This window comes from Syngnathus acus, chromosome 24 (genome assembly GCF_901709675.1).
Source record: "Syngnathus acus chromosome 24, fSynAcu1.2, whole genome shotgun sequence".
Classification (NCBI taxonomy): domain Eukaryota; kingdom Metazoa; phylum Chordata; class Actinopteri; order Syngnathiformes; family Syngnathidae; genus Syngnathus; species Syngnathus acus.
Genome location: NC_051108.1, coordinates 8121173 through 8139012, shown reverse-complemented (window position 1 = coordinate 8139012; position 17840 = coordinate 8121173). Strand labels below are relative to the sequence as shown.

The following is a 17840-nucleotide window of genomic DNA, read 5'->3' as shown; positions in this document are numbered from 1 at the left end:
CCGATCATTTCCGGGTCCGGGTCGAAAAAATATTAGCACGGATGTGAATACGAGCTAACAGGTGATAGTTCTCAATCACTAAACCGAAACCAAGAAGAGTAAAAGAAAACATTTAAAGACGCAGTGAACCACTTTAGAGGCTTTTCTTATCCAAACATATGACACAGGTGAGTTTTAACGGACATATCAGACATTAGAATGGCAAAGGAGCAATGCTAGCTGCGCTCGTTTGCATGTGCCGCATGTGAGCAACCGGCTACGAGCTCCAAACTAATAATGCTGTTAGCTTTTCTTTTTCCAATTGTGTCTTGTGGTAATATAACACAATCATATGTTCTGCTTATGGTAGGTATTTGAATGTTCGTATCTTTTTTTTTGTCATATTGACCTTTATGTGTCATCAACGCGTTTAGACCTTTTCTTGTGTCCGACAAAAAGTGCGAATGAAAATATTGTTGACAGTATTTGATTTGGCTATATTTTATACTCATGTAAGTTATGTTTGGAAATTAGAGAACTCCTTAATTTTAAAACCAGAGACTACCGGTACTTGTTGGTACGATGATATTGAAATCGATTAATATGAGTGTGTTTGCTTAACAAAGATGAGTACAACCTAATAATAAAGATCATGCATAGCTGTAGTTCACGTAAGGTATATTTTCATTTCTTTTTTTTCCCAATTAGCAATGCCGGGGCTCAGTTGTCGATTCTACCAGCACCGCTTCCCAGAGGTGGAGGACGTGGTCATGGTGAACGTGAGGTCCATCGCCGAGATGGGCGCCTACGTCAGCCTCCTGGAGTACAACAACATTGAGGGCATGATCCTCCTGAGCGAACTGTCGCGTCGACGTATTCGCTCCATCAACAAGCTCATCCGCATAGGACGCAACGAGTGCGTGGTGGTCATCCGGGTAGACAAAGAGAAAGGTTAGTTCGGCGCTGTTTATATTTCGTAGAAAGAGCCCCAACCATGTTCCTCCACTGCTTCCCCATTAGGATACATTGATCTATCAAAAAGAAGAGTTTCACCAGAAGAGGCCATCAAGTGTGAAGATAAATTCACCAAATCTAAAACTGTGAGTCAAATTGACAGCAATCTGAACGAATCAACTTTGTCAAATTTTGGCCATTAATTTGATGACAAACATGCTTCAGGTTTACAGCATCCTGCGACACGTGGCCGAAGTGCTGGAGTATAGCAAAGACGAGCAGCTGGAGAGCTTGTACCAACGCACCGCCTGGGTCTTTGACGAGAAGTACAAGCGGCCGGGATACGGCGCCTACGACGTCTTCAAACAGGCCGTGTCGTAAGACACACACGCAAAAAAACTTTGACCTTTTTCCCCTCATCATTTACTTAATCAAGGCTGTGACTGTCTTTGGTATAACAGTAGTGCATGTTGCATATGCTCCAATAACAAAAGTGAATTGTCACACATACAAGACCCCATAATTTGTATAAGCTTAACAGTGACGAAATGTGACTTACGCATTTTGATGCAGTGATCCTTCAATCCTGTCTGAGCTGGACCTGACAGAGGAAGAGCGGGCCGTACTTATTGACAACATCAACAGGCGACTTACTCCGCAGGCTGTTAAGATCCGAGCAGGTAACAACTACAAACCGATTTGGTTGAAGTTGGAAAATTTTGTAAAATGTAAATAAAAACAAAATACAATGATTTGAAAATCCTTTTCAACCCATATTCAATTTAATACACTACAAAGACAACATATTTAATGCTCAAACTCAAACTTTTTTTTATTTTTCAAATAATAATTAACTTAGAATTTCATGGCTGCAACACGTGCAGTAGAAGTTGGGAAAGGGCATGTTTACCACTTCGTTACATAACCTTTCATTTTAATAACACTCAATAAATGTTTTTGGCAGAGAGGAGACTAATTCTCTTAGCTTCTCATGTGGAATTCTTTCCCCTTCTTGCTTGAACTGCTTCAGTTGTTCAAAAGTCCGGGGTCTTTCCTGTTGTATTTTACGCTACATAATGTGCCACACATTTTCAATGGGAGACAGGTCTGGACTGCAAGCGGGCCAGGGGAGAACCTGGACTCTTTTACTTAGAAGCTACGCTGTTGTAACACGTGCAGAATGTGGCTTGGCATTATCTTGCTGAAATAAGCAGCGGCGTCCATGAAATAGACGTCGCAGGGATGGCAGCATATGTTGCTCCTAAATCTGTATGTACTTTTCAGCATTTATGTTGCCTACACAGAAATGTAAGTCACCCATGCCATGAGAACTAATGCTGGCTTTTGAACTTTGCGTTGATAACCCTTCCTCTTTAGTCCGGAGGACATGACGTCCAGTGTTTCCAAAAACGATTTTAAAAGTGGACTCATCAGACCACAAAACACTTTTCCATTGTGCATCAGTCCATTTTACATGAGCTCGCGCCCAGAGAACCCGGCGGTGTTTCTGGATGTTGTTCATAAACGGGTTTTGCTTTGCATGGTAGAGTTTTAACCCGCACTTACTGATGTAGTGACGAACTGTATTTACTGACAGTGGTTTTCTGAAGTTTTCCTGAGCCCATTTGGTGATCCTTTACACCAGGGGTGGGCAATTCCGGTCCTCGAGGGCCGGTGTCCTGCATGTTTTCTATGTCACCCTGTTGCAACACACCTGATTCAAATAGTCAGATAATTAGCAAGGTCTGCAGAAGCTGGATAACAATCCTGATCATTTGAATCAGGTGTGTTGCAGCAGGGAGACCTATAAAACATGCAGGACACCGGCCCTCGAGGACCGGAATTGCCCACCCCTGCTTTACAAACTCATGTCGGTTTTTAAGGTAGTGCCGTCTGAGGGATCGAAGGTCACGGTCATTCAGTCTTGGTTTCCGGCCGTGGCGCTTACGTGCAGTGATTTTACCAGATTCTCTGAACCTTTTGATGATATTATGGACCGTAAATGTTGAAATCCCTAAATTCCTTTCAATTTTGCTTTGAGAAATGGTTTTTCTCACGCAGTTGTGGACAAAGTGGTGAACCTTGCCGCTTCCTTGCTTGTGAATGACTGAGCATGTTTGGGGAGGCTCTTTTTATACCCAATCATGGTATCAACCTGTTCCCAATTAGCCTGATCACATGTGGGATGTCCCAAATAGGTGTTTGATGAGCTTTTCTCAGCTTTCTCAGTATTTATTGGCACCTTTCCCAACTTCTACTGGACGTGTTAGCCATGAAATTCTAGGTTATTTATTATTTGGCAAAAAACAATTAAGTTTATCAGTTTGAACATTTGTAGTGTATTCAATTGAATATGGGTTGAGAAGGATTTTCAAATCGTTGTATTTTGTTTTTATTTACATTTTACACAATTTCCCAACTTCAACCGAATTTAGTTTGTAGAAAATAGATTTGCAATAACACCACGTGGATTCATGACAACAGAAAACGAAAAACATTCTTCCTCTCGTCTTGATGGCAGACATTGAAGTGGCGTGTTACGGCTACGAGGGCATCGACGCCGTTAAGGAAGCGCTGCGGGCGGGTCTGGGCTGCTCTACAGAGGCCATGCCCATTAAGGTGACTTCACCACCACCCATGCACATTATGTGACACCAACATTAATAAAAGTCTTAAGTTCTTTTGCCACAATGGTGATGTAATACCAAATCAGAATGTACAGTGCCTTGCGAAAGTATTCGGCCCCCTTGAACCTTTCAACATTTCGCCACATTTCAGGCTTCAAACATAAAGATATAAAATTTTAATTTTTTGTCAAGAATCAACAACAAGTGGGACACAATCGTGAAGTGGAATGAAATTTATTGGATAATTTAAACTTTTTTAACAAATAAAAAACTGAAAAGTGGGGCGTGCAATATTATTCGGCCCCTTTACTTTCAGTGCAGCAAACTCACTCCAGAAGTTCAGTGAGGATCTTTGAATGATCCAATGTTGTCCTAAATGACTGATGATGATAAATAGAATGCACCTGTGTGTAATCGAGTCTCCGTATAAATGCACCTGCTCTTTGATAGTCTCAGGGTTCTGTTTAAAGCGCAGAGAGAACCATGAAGACAAAGGAACACACCAGGCAGGTCCGAGATACTGTTGTGGAGAAGTTTAAAGCCGGATTTGGATACAAAAAGATTTCCCAAGCTTTAAACATCTCAAGGAGCACTGTGCAAGCAATTATATTGAAATGGAAGGAGTATCAGACCACTACAAATCTACCAAGACCCGGCCGTCCCTCCAAACTTTCATCTCAAACAAGAACACTGATCAGAGATGCAGCCAAGAGGCCCATGATCACTCTGGATGAACTGCAGATAACTACAGCTGAGGTGGGAGAGTCTGTCCATAGGACAACAATCAGTCGTGCACTGCACAAATCTGGCCTTTATGGAAGAGTGGCAAGAAGAAAGCCATTTCTCAAAGATATCCATAAAAAGTCTCGTTTAAAGTTTGCCACAAGCCACCTGGGAGACACACCAAACATGTGGAAGAAGGTGCTCTGGTCAGATGAATCCAAAATCGAACTTTTTGGCCACAATGCAAAACGACATGTTTGGCGTAAAAGCAACACAGCTCATCACCCTGAACACACCATCCCCACTGTCAAACATGGTGGTGGCAGCATCATGGTTTGGGCCTGCTTTTCTTCAGCAGGGACAGGGAAGATGGCTAAAATTGATGGGAAGATGGATGGAGCCAAATACAGGACCATTCTGGAAGAAAACCTGTTGGAGTCTGCAAAAGACCTGAGACTGGGACGGAGATTTATCTTCCAACAGGACAATGATCCAAAACATAAAGCCAAATCTATAATGGAATAGTTCACAAATAGACGTATCCAGGTGTTAGAATGGCCAAGTCAAAGTCCAGACCTGAATCCAATCGAGAATCTGTGGAAAGAGCTGAAGACTGCTGTTCACAAACGCTCTCCATCCAACCTCACTGAGCTCGAGCTGTTTTGCAAGGAAGAATGGGCAAGAATTCCAGTCTCTCGATGTGCAAAACTGATAGAGACATACCCCAAGCGACTTGCAGCTGTAATTGCAGCAAAAGGTGGCGCTACAAAGTATTAGCGCAAGACGAGGCAACCTAAAAAAGTCGTTCTGGGGATTTAAGATACAGCAGGCCTCCATTTCCCAAACAAATCCCTTCCCATGGGCTCACCACCTGTGGGAGGGGCCAAAGGGGTCGGGTGCAGTGCAAACTGGGCGGCGGCCAAAGGCAGGGACCTTGGCGGTCTGATCCCCGGCTGCAGAAGCTGGCTCTTGGGACATGGAATGTCACCTCTCTGGCTGGAAAGGAGCCCGAGCTGGTGTGCGAGGCAGAAAAGTTCAGACTAGATATAGTCGGACTTGCTTCCACGCACAGTTTGGGTTCCGGTTCAAGCCCTCTCGAGAGGGGCTGGACTCTCTTCCACTCTGGAGTTGGCCACGGTGAGAGGCGTCGAGCAGGTGTGGGTATACTTATTGCCCCCCGGCTGGGCGCCTGCACATTGGGATTCACCCCGGTGAACGAGAGGGTAGCCTCCCTCCGCCTTCGGGTGGGGGTACGGGTCCTGACTGTTGTTTGTGCCTATGCACCAAACGGCAGCTCAAGTACCCACCCTTCTTGGAGTCCCTGGAGGAAGTGCTGGAGAGCGCTCCTTCTGGGGACTCCATCGTTCTACTGGGTGACTTCAATGCTCACGTGGGCAATGACAGTGAGACCTGAAGGGCGTGATTGGGAGGAACGGCCCCCCCGATCTGAACCAGAGCGGTGTTCTATTATTGGACTTCTGTGCTCGACACGGATTTTCTATAATGAACACCATGTTCAAACATAAGGGTGTCCATGTGTGCACTTGGCACCAGGACACCTTAGGCCGCAGTTCGATGATCGACTTTGTAGTCGTGTCATCGGATTTGCGGCCGCATGTTTTGGACACTCGGGCGAAGAGAGGGGCGGAGCTGTCAACTGATCACCACCTGGTGGTGGGTTGACTCCGATGGTGGGGGAAGATGCTGGCCGGTCCGACCTGGCAGACCCAAACGCTCTGTGAGGGTCTGCTGGGAACGTCTGGCGGAATCCCCTGTCAGGAAGAGCTTCAACTCCCACCTCCGGCAGAGCTTTTCCCACGTCCCGGGGGAGGCGGGGGACATTGAGTCCGAGTGGACCTTGCTCCATTGTTGAGGCGGCCGACCGGAGCTGTGGCCGTAAGGTCATTGGTGCCTGTCGTGGCGGCAATCCCCGAACCCGCTGGTGGACACCGGCGGTAAGGGATGCCGTCAAGCTGAAGAAGGAGTCCTATCGGGCCGTTTTGGCCTGCGGGACTCCGGAGGCAGCTGACAGGTGATGGCCAAGCGGAACGCGGCATCGGCGGTTGCTGAGGCAAAAACCCGGACGTGGGAGGAGTTTGGCGAGGCCATGGAGAATGACTTCCGGACGGCTTCGAAGAAATTCTGGTCCACCATCCGGCGTCTCAGGAGGGGGAAGCAGTGCAACGTCAACACTGTTTACAGTGGAGATGGCGTGCTGCTGACCTCGACTCGGGACGTCGTGTGTCGGTGGGGAGAATACTTCGAAGACCTCCTCAATTCCACCGACACGCCTTCCATTGTGGAAGCAGGGCCTGGGGACTCTGAGGCGGACTCTCCAATCTCTGGGGTCGAAATTACTGAGGTAGTTAAAAAACTCCTCGGTGGCAAGGCCCCGGGGGTGGATGAGATCCGCCCGGATTTCTTAAGGGCTCTGGATGTTGTGGGGCTGTCATGGCTGACACGTCTCTGCAACATCGCGTGGACAGTGCCTCTGGATTGGCAGACTGGGGTGGTGCTTCCCCTCTTTAAGAAGGGGGACCGGAGGGTGTGTTCCAATTACAGGGGAATTACACTCCTCAGCCTCCCTGGTAAGGTCTATTCAGGGGTGCTGGAGAGGAGGGTCCGTCAGGAGGTCGAACCTCGGATTCAGGAGGAACAGTGTGGCTTTCGTCCTGGCCGTGGAACAGTGGACCAGCTCTTCACTCAGCAGGATCCTCGAGGGTGCATGGGAGTTCGCCCAACCAGTCCACATGTGTTTTGTGGACTTGGGGAAGGCGTTCGACCGTGTCCCTCGGGAGGTTCTGTGGAGGGTGCTTCGGGAGTACGGGGTGCCGAGCCAACTGATAAGGGCGGTTCGGTCCCTGTATCACCGATGCCAGAGTTTGGTCCGCATTTCCGGCAGTAAGTCGGATTTGTTCCCAGTGAGGGTTGGACTCCGCCAAGGCTGCCCTTTGTCACCGATTCTGTTCATAATTTTTATGGACAGAATTTCTAGGCGCAGCCGAGGCGTTGAGGGGGTCCGGTTTGGGGACCTCAGCATCGCGTCTCTGCTTTTTGCAGACGACGTGGTGCTGTTGGCTTCTTCAGGCCGTGATCTCCAGCTCTCACTGGAGCGGTTCGCAGCCGAGTGTGAAGCGGTCGGGATGAGGGTCAGCACCTCCAAATCAGAGTCCATGGTCCTCGATCGGAAAAGGATGGAATGCCCTCTCCGGATCGGGGATGAGATCCTGCCCCAAGTGGAGGAGTTTAAGTATCTTGGGGTCTTGTTCACGAGTGAGGGGAGGATGGAGCGCGAGATCGACAGGCGGATCGGTGCAGCGTCGGCAGTAATGCGGACTCTGTACCGGTCCGTCGTGGTAAAGAGAGAGCTGAGCCAAAAGGCAAAGCTCTCAATTTACCGGTCGATTTACGCCCCTACCCTCACCTATGGTCACGAGCTATGGGTCGTGACTGAAAGAACGAGATCCCGGATACAAGCGGTCGAAATGAGTTTTCTCCGCAGGATGTCCGGGCTCTCCCTTAGAGATAGGGTGAGAAGTTCGGTCATCCGGGAGAGACTCCGAGTAGAGTCGCTGCTCCTCCACGTTGAGAGGAGCCAGATGAGGTGGCTCGGGCATCTCATCAGGATGCCTCCTGGACGCCTCCCTGGGGAGGTGTTCCGGGCATGTCCCACCGGTAGGAGACCCCGGGGACGACCCAGGACGCGCTGGAGAGACTATGTCTCTCAGCTGGCCTGGTAACGCCTTGGGATCCCCCGGGACGAGCTAGATGAAGTGGCTGGGGAGAGGGAAGTCTGGGAGTCCCTCCTGAAGCTGCTGCCCCCGCGACCCGACCCCGGATAAGCGGAAGAAGATGGATGGATGGATGGACTTGCAGCTGTAATTGCAGCAAAAGGTGGCGCTACAAAGTATTAGCGCAAGGGGGACGAATAATATTGCATGCCCCAATTTTCAGTTTTTTATTTGTTAAAAAAGTTTAAATTATCCAATAAATTTTGTTCCACTTCACAATTGTGTCCCACTTGTTGATTCTTGACAAAAAATGTAACTTTTATATCTATGTTTGAAGCCTGAAATGTCGCAAAATGTTGAAAGGTTCAAGGGGGCCGAATACTTTCGCAAGGCACTGTATGGTAGTACCTGTGAATGAGGCCAATCTCTCTTCATACCATAGATCAACCTGATCGCTCCTCCCCGCTACGTGATGACCACCACCACTCTGGAGCGCACAGAGGGACTCTCAGTCCTCAACCAGGCCATGGCAGCCATCAAGGAGAAAATTGAAGAGAAGAGGGGTGTCTTTAACATCCAAATGGAGGTGCGCTAAAGCATTGGTGGTCTTACCAGCATGACCTCAAATGTACAGGCACTCACAGGTGAGAAAAGAATGTGAGTGTTCGTATTAACAACTGTGCCCTTCAGCCTAAGGTGGTGACGGACACGGACGAGACGGAGCTGGCCCGGCAGCTGGAGCGGCTAGAGAGGGAAAATGCCGAAGTGGACGGCGATGACGACGCAGAGGAGATGGAGGCCAAAACTGAGGACTAGAGAAACGAGGGGACAGTCAGTCCAGCAAATATGAGCTGCTATTAAAAGTGCCTCTTTTGGACTTTTAACAGCAGTTTTCTGTTTACCCCACTTGTTTAAAAAAAAAAAAAAAAAAGCGTTGTCGTTTAAGGACACAATATGCTTCTATTTTCAATGACATCGCGGTGATCTTCAAACGAGTATCCATGGCGTTGTCACCCAACGTGTTTGGAGGAAAATACGCAGGCTCTGCTGTTTGGCTATCATTCGGTGGTGACATTTACGGGGTTTTTACCTATAGAATCTACTCTTGTCCGTTCGCTTGGCAACAATAAAATTCTTGATCTGACTGTCACGAGCTGTCTCATTCCCTTCAATGGAAATGTTTAAGTATCACCAAATTGGGTTTTACGTCAACAAAAAACACAATAAAATAAAACATCTACATTTTTATTGAAATGTTCACCAATACAAAAAAATGGAAAGATTCTTAACTGTAACATTTGCTTGTAGTGGTTTTAACAAATGTATTCAGGTGAAAGAATGAAATCAACGGCATGCCCTCAAATGTCTAGCTGCAGGTGTGCGCATAAAATGACGCAACCCACATTGAAGGCAACCCTGCTCAACTAACTTCCCCACAACTAGAAGTTCAAGTAAGCTGATTCAAAAATAAGCAAATGGGCCTTTTAAGGAAATTACCAAAGAATGACATTATTTACAACAAAAATGGTGAAGCAGCAGGTAAGGACAAGTTGTAACGGCCATGACCAAACTCTCCCAAATCTATTTTATACATTATAATGAAGAATGCCAATTGTACTTATTTCACCAGACCAATCTTCTTGGCCTCTGTTTCATAGATGAGCAACCTCCACATTTTAACGATGAAGACTTCAGCCTCTTCATCAAGAACCTACAAAAGTTAGTCCGGTAGAAAGTAATTGATTTAGCATAAACTATGTACATTTCAAGGTGCGCTGACAAAATGTCTGCTCATGTTACTGACTCACCATAGCTACGTCATCCAAGATGCCTTGTGGGGTGCCGTGAGCCATCACCTGTGGGGACACAACGTGAGTGCATCCATGGGACAAGTGCAGGTGAGTGACCGGGGCCGGGATTGATACCTTGGAGCAGACAAAGTCCACTAACGTGGGCTCCTCCTCTCCGATATACTCGATGATCTTTTTATTGATCCACGGCCGCACGTGTCGTTCCATTAACGCCTGCGGCGAAGTACAGAAGAAGCATCGTTGTGACTGGCGTGATCTAATCAGAGGAAGCGTCCCCATCGGAATGCAAATACTTTGTTACTAAGACGAGTACTTTCTACAGGACTAGTACTTACAGTGTCCACCATGGACCAATCCAGAGGGTAGGAGAACAGATCGGGCTTGGCCGTGGGAATCTTTTCAATGAGGCTCTTGATATGTTTGCGTTTCTCCTCCGAGTTGGACCCCTTGGTGCCGTCCACCCCCAGGCTTTTGTCATCGTCATAGTCCAGAGGCACCAGCTTCCTCTTCCGCGGCTGTTCGTCTGCTTCCTCGTCTTCAAACTTGCCGAAGACGCTGTCGACCGGCAGCTTCTTCCTCTTGCTTACGTTGGGCTGACTGGGACTTCCGCTTGCACCTGCATTGAGAGTGTTTTCATTTGCCAAGGAAAAAAACTAGATTGTTGTCAAAGTCCCCGGTTATGTTATGCATCAATGTAGTGACATGCACTCACCCAGTTTGAGGCTGAGCCCAATCTTGGGTCTGTTCTCGTCGTCAGGCAGCTTGTTGGGGGGCGAGTTCTCGTGGGGGATGATGATGCCGCAAGGCGACTCGTGGCCGGGCGTGTTGGGCGACGCGTTGCCGCTGGCCGACGACACAGACGGCGCCGCCGTGATGGGCCTCATGGTGGGCTTGAGGCAGGGTTTGACTTCGGCGTGGTCCTCCTCGTAGTAGTCGTCTTCGCCTTCCTCGACCTCATCGTACTCAGAGTGGGTGGGGTGCGGACGATGCTCCACTCTGTCATGGTACCCACTGTGGTTCTCCCTGTGATCCCCCCTGTGGTCACGGTGGTCCCCTCGATGCTCCCGTGAAGCCCTGTGGCGCTGCTCCCACGGCTCCTCGAGCTCCGGCTCTTGGATAACGGGAGGGCGTTTGAGTCGCTCCTCCTCTTCCTCCTCCATCTGGACCAATAGGATGTGCCGGAGGTGAAAACCAGTGGAATGAATCAACGTGCAAGGAATAATGAAGTGACCTTCACAGAGACAGCATTCACGCATACTCACAGACACACAGATTCTCTCTCACACACGTGTGTACATGAATAATGGTAGTCAGATCTCAGCGTTTACCCTGCGCAGCTCTGCGTCTGGGTCTGGATGTCCCTCGTCTAGCAGCCTCTGTCTGATTTTCTCCAGCTCCTCCTTCTCTCTCTTCCTATCACGCTCATCCGCCTCCGCCTCCTTTTCTCTGTCTCTGAAGCGCTTCTGCAGTGCACTGCCCCTAGTGGCCGCCACAAGCAGCGACAAGCTTCAGAACAAAGGCTGCAGATTTTTTTTTTCTTTTTGCATGTCTGCCACCAGAATGTAAATGTAGGCCACTGAGTGTCTTATTTAATGTGAAAAATCCTCAGGGGAGCAAAAGACAAAAAAAAAAAACAATTATAAGCATGGAATGCTACCATGAAAATGTCTAACATAAAATTCATTTTCTGCTTTAAAACTGCTGTTCCAGTTTGCAGTGTTTTGCAATATTGCCTTTTGTGACTCCTACCTGTAGTATTTAGGGTCATCTCTGTCATCATCATAGTCTTCCAGGAACCCTTTTAGCCGTTTGCCTTCTTTCATCTGACAAAAATGAAATGGGGCACACTTTACAGCCATTCTCAACTACAGTAGACTCTAATGCACAACAAAACAGGCCTTATATATATATCACAGTGCGTAGTATCAGCGCATCAGACAAGAGCACATTTCTGAGAGGATGGTGCTACGAGAAGAATGTGAAAGGAGAAGATCATCCACCTCAAGTTTGTCCCAAAATCTCACCATCTCACGTCGGCGCTCATCTTCCCTCTCTGCATTTTTGGCGTTATCCCGTGCTTTCTTCCTCTCTCTGAGCTCCCAGTTTTTTAGGCGCTGTCATCAAAATTGTGTGCCATGAGCCATCACAAAATCTAAAGACTAACAACAGCGGAACTTCCTCGGAGTCTGCGTCCTACCTCCTGATAGGCTGCTTCTTTGTCTCGGAGTTTCCTTTCAAGCCTCCTGCGCTCGTGCAGATCCTCTTCATCGTCCAAGTCTCGTTTCTTTTCTCGATCCCGGCTCTTCTCCCTGTGGAGGGGGATGTTAGGGTCAGCAATGTTTCAAGACCCTGCATATAAAAGTGAACTTTTATACTTGACCTGGAGAGGCTGCGAGCAATATTCTTGTCTCGACTTCTGTCCCCCTCCCAGTCTCGCTCTCTGGTCCTGCGCTCGCGGTCTTTGTCCCGCTCGCGCTCCCGTTCCCTGTCCCTCTCCCGTTCCCTCTCGCGCTCCTTCTCCTTCTCACGGTCCCTTTTTTCCCTTTCGCGCTCACGCTCCTTTTCCCGCTCGCGCTTCTCCCGCTCAAACTCCAGACGCTCCTTCTCCCGCTTGTCCTTCTCCTCCTCTCTTTTCTGTCGGAGCAAAGCACACAGAGGTTCAGAGGACGGTGCGGAGCAAGGGGAACGTTAGCACTCAACTTTATCAAGTGGTTTCCAGACTGCGATGACAGACGAGGAGCTTTCGTACACTCTTACTCGTCCATGCAATGGCTACAAATGAATCCTGAAGCTTACTCGCGATATAAAGTCATGTTTAGCATAACTGGAAAATACAGACAAGAAATGACAAGGGAGAGGAAAAGAAAACGCGCATTTTCTCTCTTTCCTTAAGAGTTCCTTGCTCAGACAAGGAAATACAAAAACAAAGAACAGACGTCAGTCTTTGCTTGATTTGGTTGTTTGGGACTTACAGGTGATGAACTATGGACTCAGCCCTTCGCTGCCCCTATAAGCCTTTTAAGTTAGGCCTGGGAGGAAAGCAGGTCACACGGTATACAAGGGAAACACGTTATGGGGTTTTGCTTTGCTTCAGCATCATCAACAGAAACAACCTTTGAATTTCATTGGCAATGTGGCAAAAGAACATTTGGGCACAGATCAATTAAAAGTATTGGAGAAGCTGTCTTACCCCCTGCAGAAGTCTACGGCGGCTCTTGGCGACCCAAGATGCACACGCACACACATCAACTCTGCCTTTGAGAGCATTACACACAAGGCTTTGGATGGGACTATCTTTGATTTAAAGTGAGCAGACAAGCTGGCAAACTGTGATGGGCAAGCCTTGGGTCTAATGCAGAGCTAGACAATGATAACAATTGGAGTTACTGCAGAAAACAGATAAATAGTTGGTCATCGTTTCGCGATATCACATCGGTTTACTGCTACTTACCTCTCATAGTACAGGAACAATGATCCATGCCGGAAATAAACGACAATATGTTCCCTTATATAGTGACCGCAACGCTAATGGATGTCAAGGCTCAAATGAACAAACTTTGTTCTCATAAAATGTAAAAACTGAGATTTTGTCTGCTTTGCTTCCTGAATGTAAGTACGACTTGCATGCTCAGTATATAACTTTATAAAGAGTAAGGCAGAGTGAGCCAGGCACTGAAAGACAACAAGAGACGGAAACAACACCTCAAACATTATCACCACATGCAGAAGCACGTACCTTCAAAGTCTTCAGGTCACTGTGCTGCTGTGGAGAGGGCACCCCCCTCTCTTATTAGCCCGTACTTATGCATCAGAGTCAAGACTATATGGCCACAGATAACTGCGGCGGTTATTGACAAAAGGCTTGTGCTTTCAACATAACCATCACTATTAGAAACAGTTTACAGAAAACTCGCAGAGGCTCACACACTCTTCGGGGGGTGGGGGTCGTCACTAATGGGCGCAAATCAGTCAGAATAGGCAAAGGGGGGATGTTGGTCAAGTAGGCCAAAGTGCAGTGCAGTTGCCCCCCTGCGAGTCCTCAAGAGGGGGGCACCCAGTTTATGTAGAAAGTAAAGGAAGGCTCATACTTACATCCTATCCTCGAAACTTTTTCCAAAGCTCTGAGATTCATCTTGCTTTAGTCACCATATGATCACTATCATAATGGTGGGGTTTAATCAATAGATTAGCTTTTAAGTAACTTTTCATTGTCTCCATGCATTGTGCGCACGTGTGTGTGTGTGTGTGTGTGTGTGTGTGTGTGTGTGTGTGTGTGTGATACAATGTTTATATTTGTCGTACTCTACGATTCTTTCATCGTGACTCAACATTAAAGATGATGTAATGCACAAACTGTGAAGCAAATTAAGTGTACTTCAATGACATCCAATTCATGGTGCAGTCTAAATGTGTCAACTGTTGCTGAGTGTGCAAGCTACACGAGTGAACAGCTTCTGTCCAAAAACCTGTAATATTAACTAGAGGATCAAAAAGGTGATTTTACCTTGTGAGTGTCTCGAAATTTACTAATCTCTCTGGTAATCAGGTCTCTCTTGTCGTCCTCCATATCGATTGTGTTCAAGTCATCCTGCAGATCAAAGTAAAATGTCAATCTCGGCCACTGTTGTACGCTAAAATTCTTCAAGATGGACTTGCCGTACCTCATCTTTTTTGTCCTTTTTTCTTTTTCGCCGCAGGGAATCTTCATCCTGTGAAGGCGCGCTGAGCTCATCAGCGTATTCCCGCATTAATGCATCGATGGAACTTTTGACGACCTGATCCTTCTTCTTGGTCTCCTCATCCAGAACCTCCTCTCCATCATCTCCATTCTCTGAGCCCACTTTCTGGTAAAAAGAAAAAATTATGTCAGCAGCTAAGTAAAAACTGAAGCACACTATCAAAAACAAAGGTACAGGAGAAAAAAAATCCTACCCCATTAGCACTTTTCTTCTTGGCCTTCCACTCATCTAGCTGTGCTTCAGTTTTGGGATCCACTCTCACAAGAAGGTTTTTGTCCCCGATGTGCATGTCATGAAGTAGCCGCAGCGCTCGAAGAGTGGAATCTGGCTCTTTGTACTCACAAAACCCGAATGCTGCCAAAAGACGAGCATGAGAATATTTACAACGTCCAGCTGACTGACATTTCTCTATTTCTTAATAAAGCACTACAACACACTAGAATTTCACTTTTCAAACGTAACATTGAGGTTTCTACATTAGTAATGGTCCACATGAACCTGCAACCTTAGCAGACATGCCACAGTGATTCATCACATTTACCTTGTAGCTTCCCTGAGGCTCCCTGAACTCTTTTCCAGCTCAGAACTATTCCACACTTCTGCAACAAAAGTTTACACCAGTGAGCTGGCACTGTTATGAATAATGAGCAAATGTATCACAGAAAATAAAACACAGTCCCTTACCGCTAGCAGCTGCCGGATAAGCATGTCTGAGGCTTTTTCAGATATGTTGCCCACAAAGACTGTGGTTGTTGGGCCGGCCTCGTCGTCTTTGGCTCGGATGAGAGGGTCCTTCCTATGGATTGGAGGTTTGCTGACCACTGGTAGCGATGACACTATTACAGGGTTGGGGGTCATGATGCCCATGTGAACTGGGATCATGGGAGCTCCTGCAATAAGAAAGCTGTGAATTAGTGTTCTATGTTTCGTATTCATGTAAGTCAGCCATGTCCAAAGTCCGGCCCGCGGGCTAAATTTAGACTGGCCCGAAGCATTGTGTCATAAAATCAATAATAAGTGGCCCGCCGGCACTGTCGCAGCGACCTGCAAGCAACAGAAATGAAACTCGTCCGAACGGGAACGCGCACATGAGCCAGCGCTCATGATCGATTGCGAGCGTGTCTCCCCTGTCCCTTCCCAGTTTACGCGCACACAGGTGTCCGTTCGTAAGATAATCAGTGACACAGACACAGTCTTCCTCATTCAAATGTCCGCACACCAAGGACTAAGGCGACGCTAAAATCAGAGAGGCTGCACAGGGAAAGGCAAAAAAAAAAAAAAAAAACACGGACTACTGGTGAGAGCCGTCTACTTCGTACAAACTCTACACACTACTACGCGTTTGAGCCGCCCACTCACAGTGATCGCAAACAACAAAAAAGACTATTATTATTATTATTTTGTGATTATGAAGTAATTTGTTGCATATGAAGTTGAAATAAAAAAGATAATATGGAGAATGATTTAATTTGGATTAAAAATCTGACATGATGCAACCTGGCCTGTCTACTGCAGTCGAAACACCAATATCACCCTTCTCATTAATACAACAATAACTATACAAACTTAATACATCTAATAAAAAAAAAAACATTCAACTTTCATAGAATTGTTCATTTGTATTTAATGTATTATTTTAATCTTTGACTTTTCTGGTAGTGCAATTGACAATAGATTCTCATTTGCAATATCAACCTATCTGCAGACAGCAAAGGATATTACTTACATATTTACAAGTTTATTTACAATAGTAATGGTTCGAGGAATGTCGGTCCCTATACAATTTCATCTAACCAAATCTGGCCCGCTTTGCAAAAAGTTTGTACACCCCTGATGTAAGTGCTGTGCTGTCATTCTGCTATCAGCATACACACAAATGAGCCATGTAAGTCATCTTGAGTACACCACAGACGCAGAACACATGTGGAGTCTCGTACATTTTCTTAAAGTCAAAGTCTGCTTTATTGTCAACTGGATAATGTTAAAACTATTAGTGAGCGAATACCGCCCGATTGGGGTTCTTACCTGCAGGGAAGCCAGCATAATGAGGGGGTAACCCGGGAGGGGGTAACAGCGGCCGGTTTAAATGTGGAGGAAAGGACATCGTGGGTCTAACTACGACCGACCTGAGGAGGAATAGTTACAAACATGCATTATGATTTATTCTCCATATTTAACATAGAAGTTTAATACTAGTACAAGAGTGTCAGAATATAGTTTTAAGAGGAGACTGCAACTTCCCTGTGATCATGTAACCTGTAACTTTAATGATTGCTATCGTCGTTCAAAGATCCAGAATCCCAACCTGCTAAGTGCTGGGAACTGCGCTAAGGAAATGGACCAGTAGCGAGGTGTCAAAGTCCAGCGTTTGGGTGAATGCTCGTGCTGTGTCGCTTTTGAATAGCTCGTTTCTTAATGCATAGCTCATTTCTTACTGCATAGCTCATTTTTTACTGCATCAGTCACAACAACAACAACGCTGCCAACGCAGAAGGTTAAGCGGCCATTACCACGCTATGCTACCCGGCATGGCTAAAATGCGCTAAGTTACTAACAGCTAATAAACCCAATCAGTCTAGCGTGTACAATAAGGCCAAAAGACAAAATGCGTATACATACCCAGAAATTGTCCTCGTTTGGATGTACCAAAGCGGCTAAATGTGGGCTTTAAAGTGCGAACGGCTTTCAGAAAATGCTGTAGCTAAATTAGCACAATAACTAGCTGCCGGCCCGCTATTACACAATCGCAGTGGAGAAGCGCGTGGTTGTAGTTTCAGGATGTGGCCGACGGGCGGAGCTAGAATTGGTTCCGTTCAGCACTCCACAGAAAGCACTAAGCCTGTAAATAAATGCTCTTATAAATGTATTATGTCGTACTCGGTGACGTTTGTACATTTAACTGTACTATATAGAGTCAATCTTGGTAGAGGAAAGTACCTGCTCATAAATGGTTGTTTTCAAAATACATTCAAGGAACACTAAATCACGCTTGTACATGTAGGCAAATTACCCCGGAAGTCTGGACCATTGTGACGTCACAGGATAAATCGGCGTTGTCGGAAAAAGTCAACATGGATGCCCATCAACAACAAACACAATCGTATGCTTTTATTAATTCTTGGTCCACTGAGTTCACATGTTCTCATCAAAACAAAGACTAAACGTATTTTTTTTACCAACCGTCATTAAAGAATTTCGTCACAAATTGAAGTGTAATTGTCCGCCCTTTACTGCTGGTTACTAAACAAATTATGTTCTGTGATCAACCCAACGTAA

General features: G+C 46.6%; 2 protein-coding genes across 3 annotated transcripts; one reads left to right on the top strand and one right to left on the bottom strand.

The window, feature by feature from the left end:
• On the top strand, positions 1-9158 carry eif2s1b (eukaryotic translation initiation factor 2, subunit 1 alpha b). Its single transcript, XM_037244588.1, has 8 exons — positions 1-167; positions 688-930; positions 1000-1079; positions 1159-1310; positions 1507-1613; positions 3455-3552; positions 8457-8600; positions 8705-9158. The coding sequence occupies exons 2-8, from the start codon at positions 690-692 to the stop codon at positions 8828-8830; spliced, it is 948 nt and encodes a 315-aa protein (XP_037100483.1). The 5' UTR covers positions 1-167; positions 688-689; the 3' UTR covers positions 8831-9158.
• An 83-nt stretch (positions 9159-9241) lies between these two features.
• Positions 9242-17339, bottom strand: rbm25b (RNA binding motif protein 25b). Of its 2 annotated transcripts, none has more exons than XM_037244582.1 (17): positions 17184-17339; positions 16590-16690; positions 15249-15454; positions 15106-15163; positions 14758-14918; positions 14487-14669; positions 14330-14413; positions 12206-12459; positions 12023-12134; positions 11826-11939; positions 11575-11648; positions 11154-11304; positions 10538-10985; positions 10161-10441; positions 9940-10038; positions 9823-9870; positions 9242-9725 (listed from the first exon to the last, which is right to left on the bottom strand). In XM_037244582.1, exons 2-17 carry the CDS (start codon positions 16666-16668, stop codon positions 9633-9635), a joined length of 2445 nt encoding a protein of 814 aa, XP_037100477.1. In that variant the 5' UTR covers positions 16669-16690; positions 17184-17339; the 3' UTR covers positions 9242-9632. The 2 variants fall into 2 exon arrangements, with proteins under 2 accessions (XP_037100477.1, XP_037100478.1); XM_037244583.1 differs by having other exon boundaries at positions 11850-11939.
• Between the last annotated feature and the right edge of the window lie 501 nt (positions 17340-17840).

Excerpts from the sequence above, each read along its gene's own strand:
- eif2s1b (XM_037244588.1), top strand. The coding sequence starts at position 690 with ATGCCGGGGCTCAGTTGTCGATTCTACCAGCACCGCTTCCCAGAGGTG. Across the intron at positions 1,080-1,158 it reads AATTCACCAAATCTAAAACT|GTTTACAGCATCCTGCGACA; the intron begins GTGAGTCAAATT and ends AACATGCTTCAG. Across the intron at positions 1,614-3,454 it reads GGCTGTTAAGATCCGAGCAG|ACATTGAAGTGGCGTGTTAC; the intron begins GTAACAACTACA and ends TCTTGATGGCAG.
- rbm25b (XM_037244582.1), bottom strand. The coding sequence starts at position 16,668 with ATGTCCTTTCCTCCACATTTAAACCGGCCGCTGTTACCCCCTCCCGGG. Across the intron at positions 15,164-15,248 it reads TTATCCGGCAGCTGCTAGCG|AAGTGTGGAATAGTTCTGAG; the intron begins GTAAGGGACTGT and ends CTTTTGTTGCAG. Across the intron at positions 9,871-9,939 it reads TGGACTTTGTCTGCTCCAAG|GTGATGGCTCACGGCACCCC; the intron begins GTATCAATCCCG and ends GTGTCCCCACAG.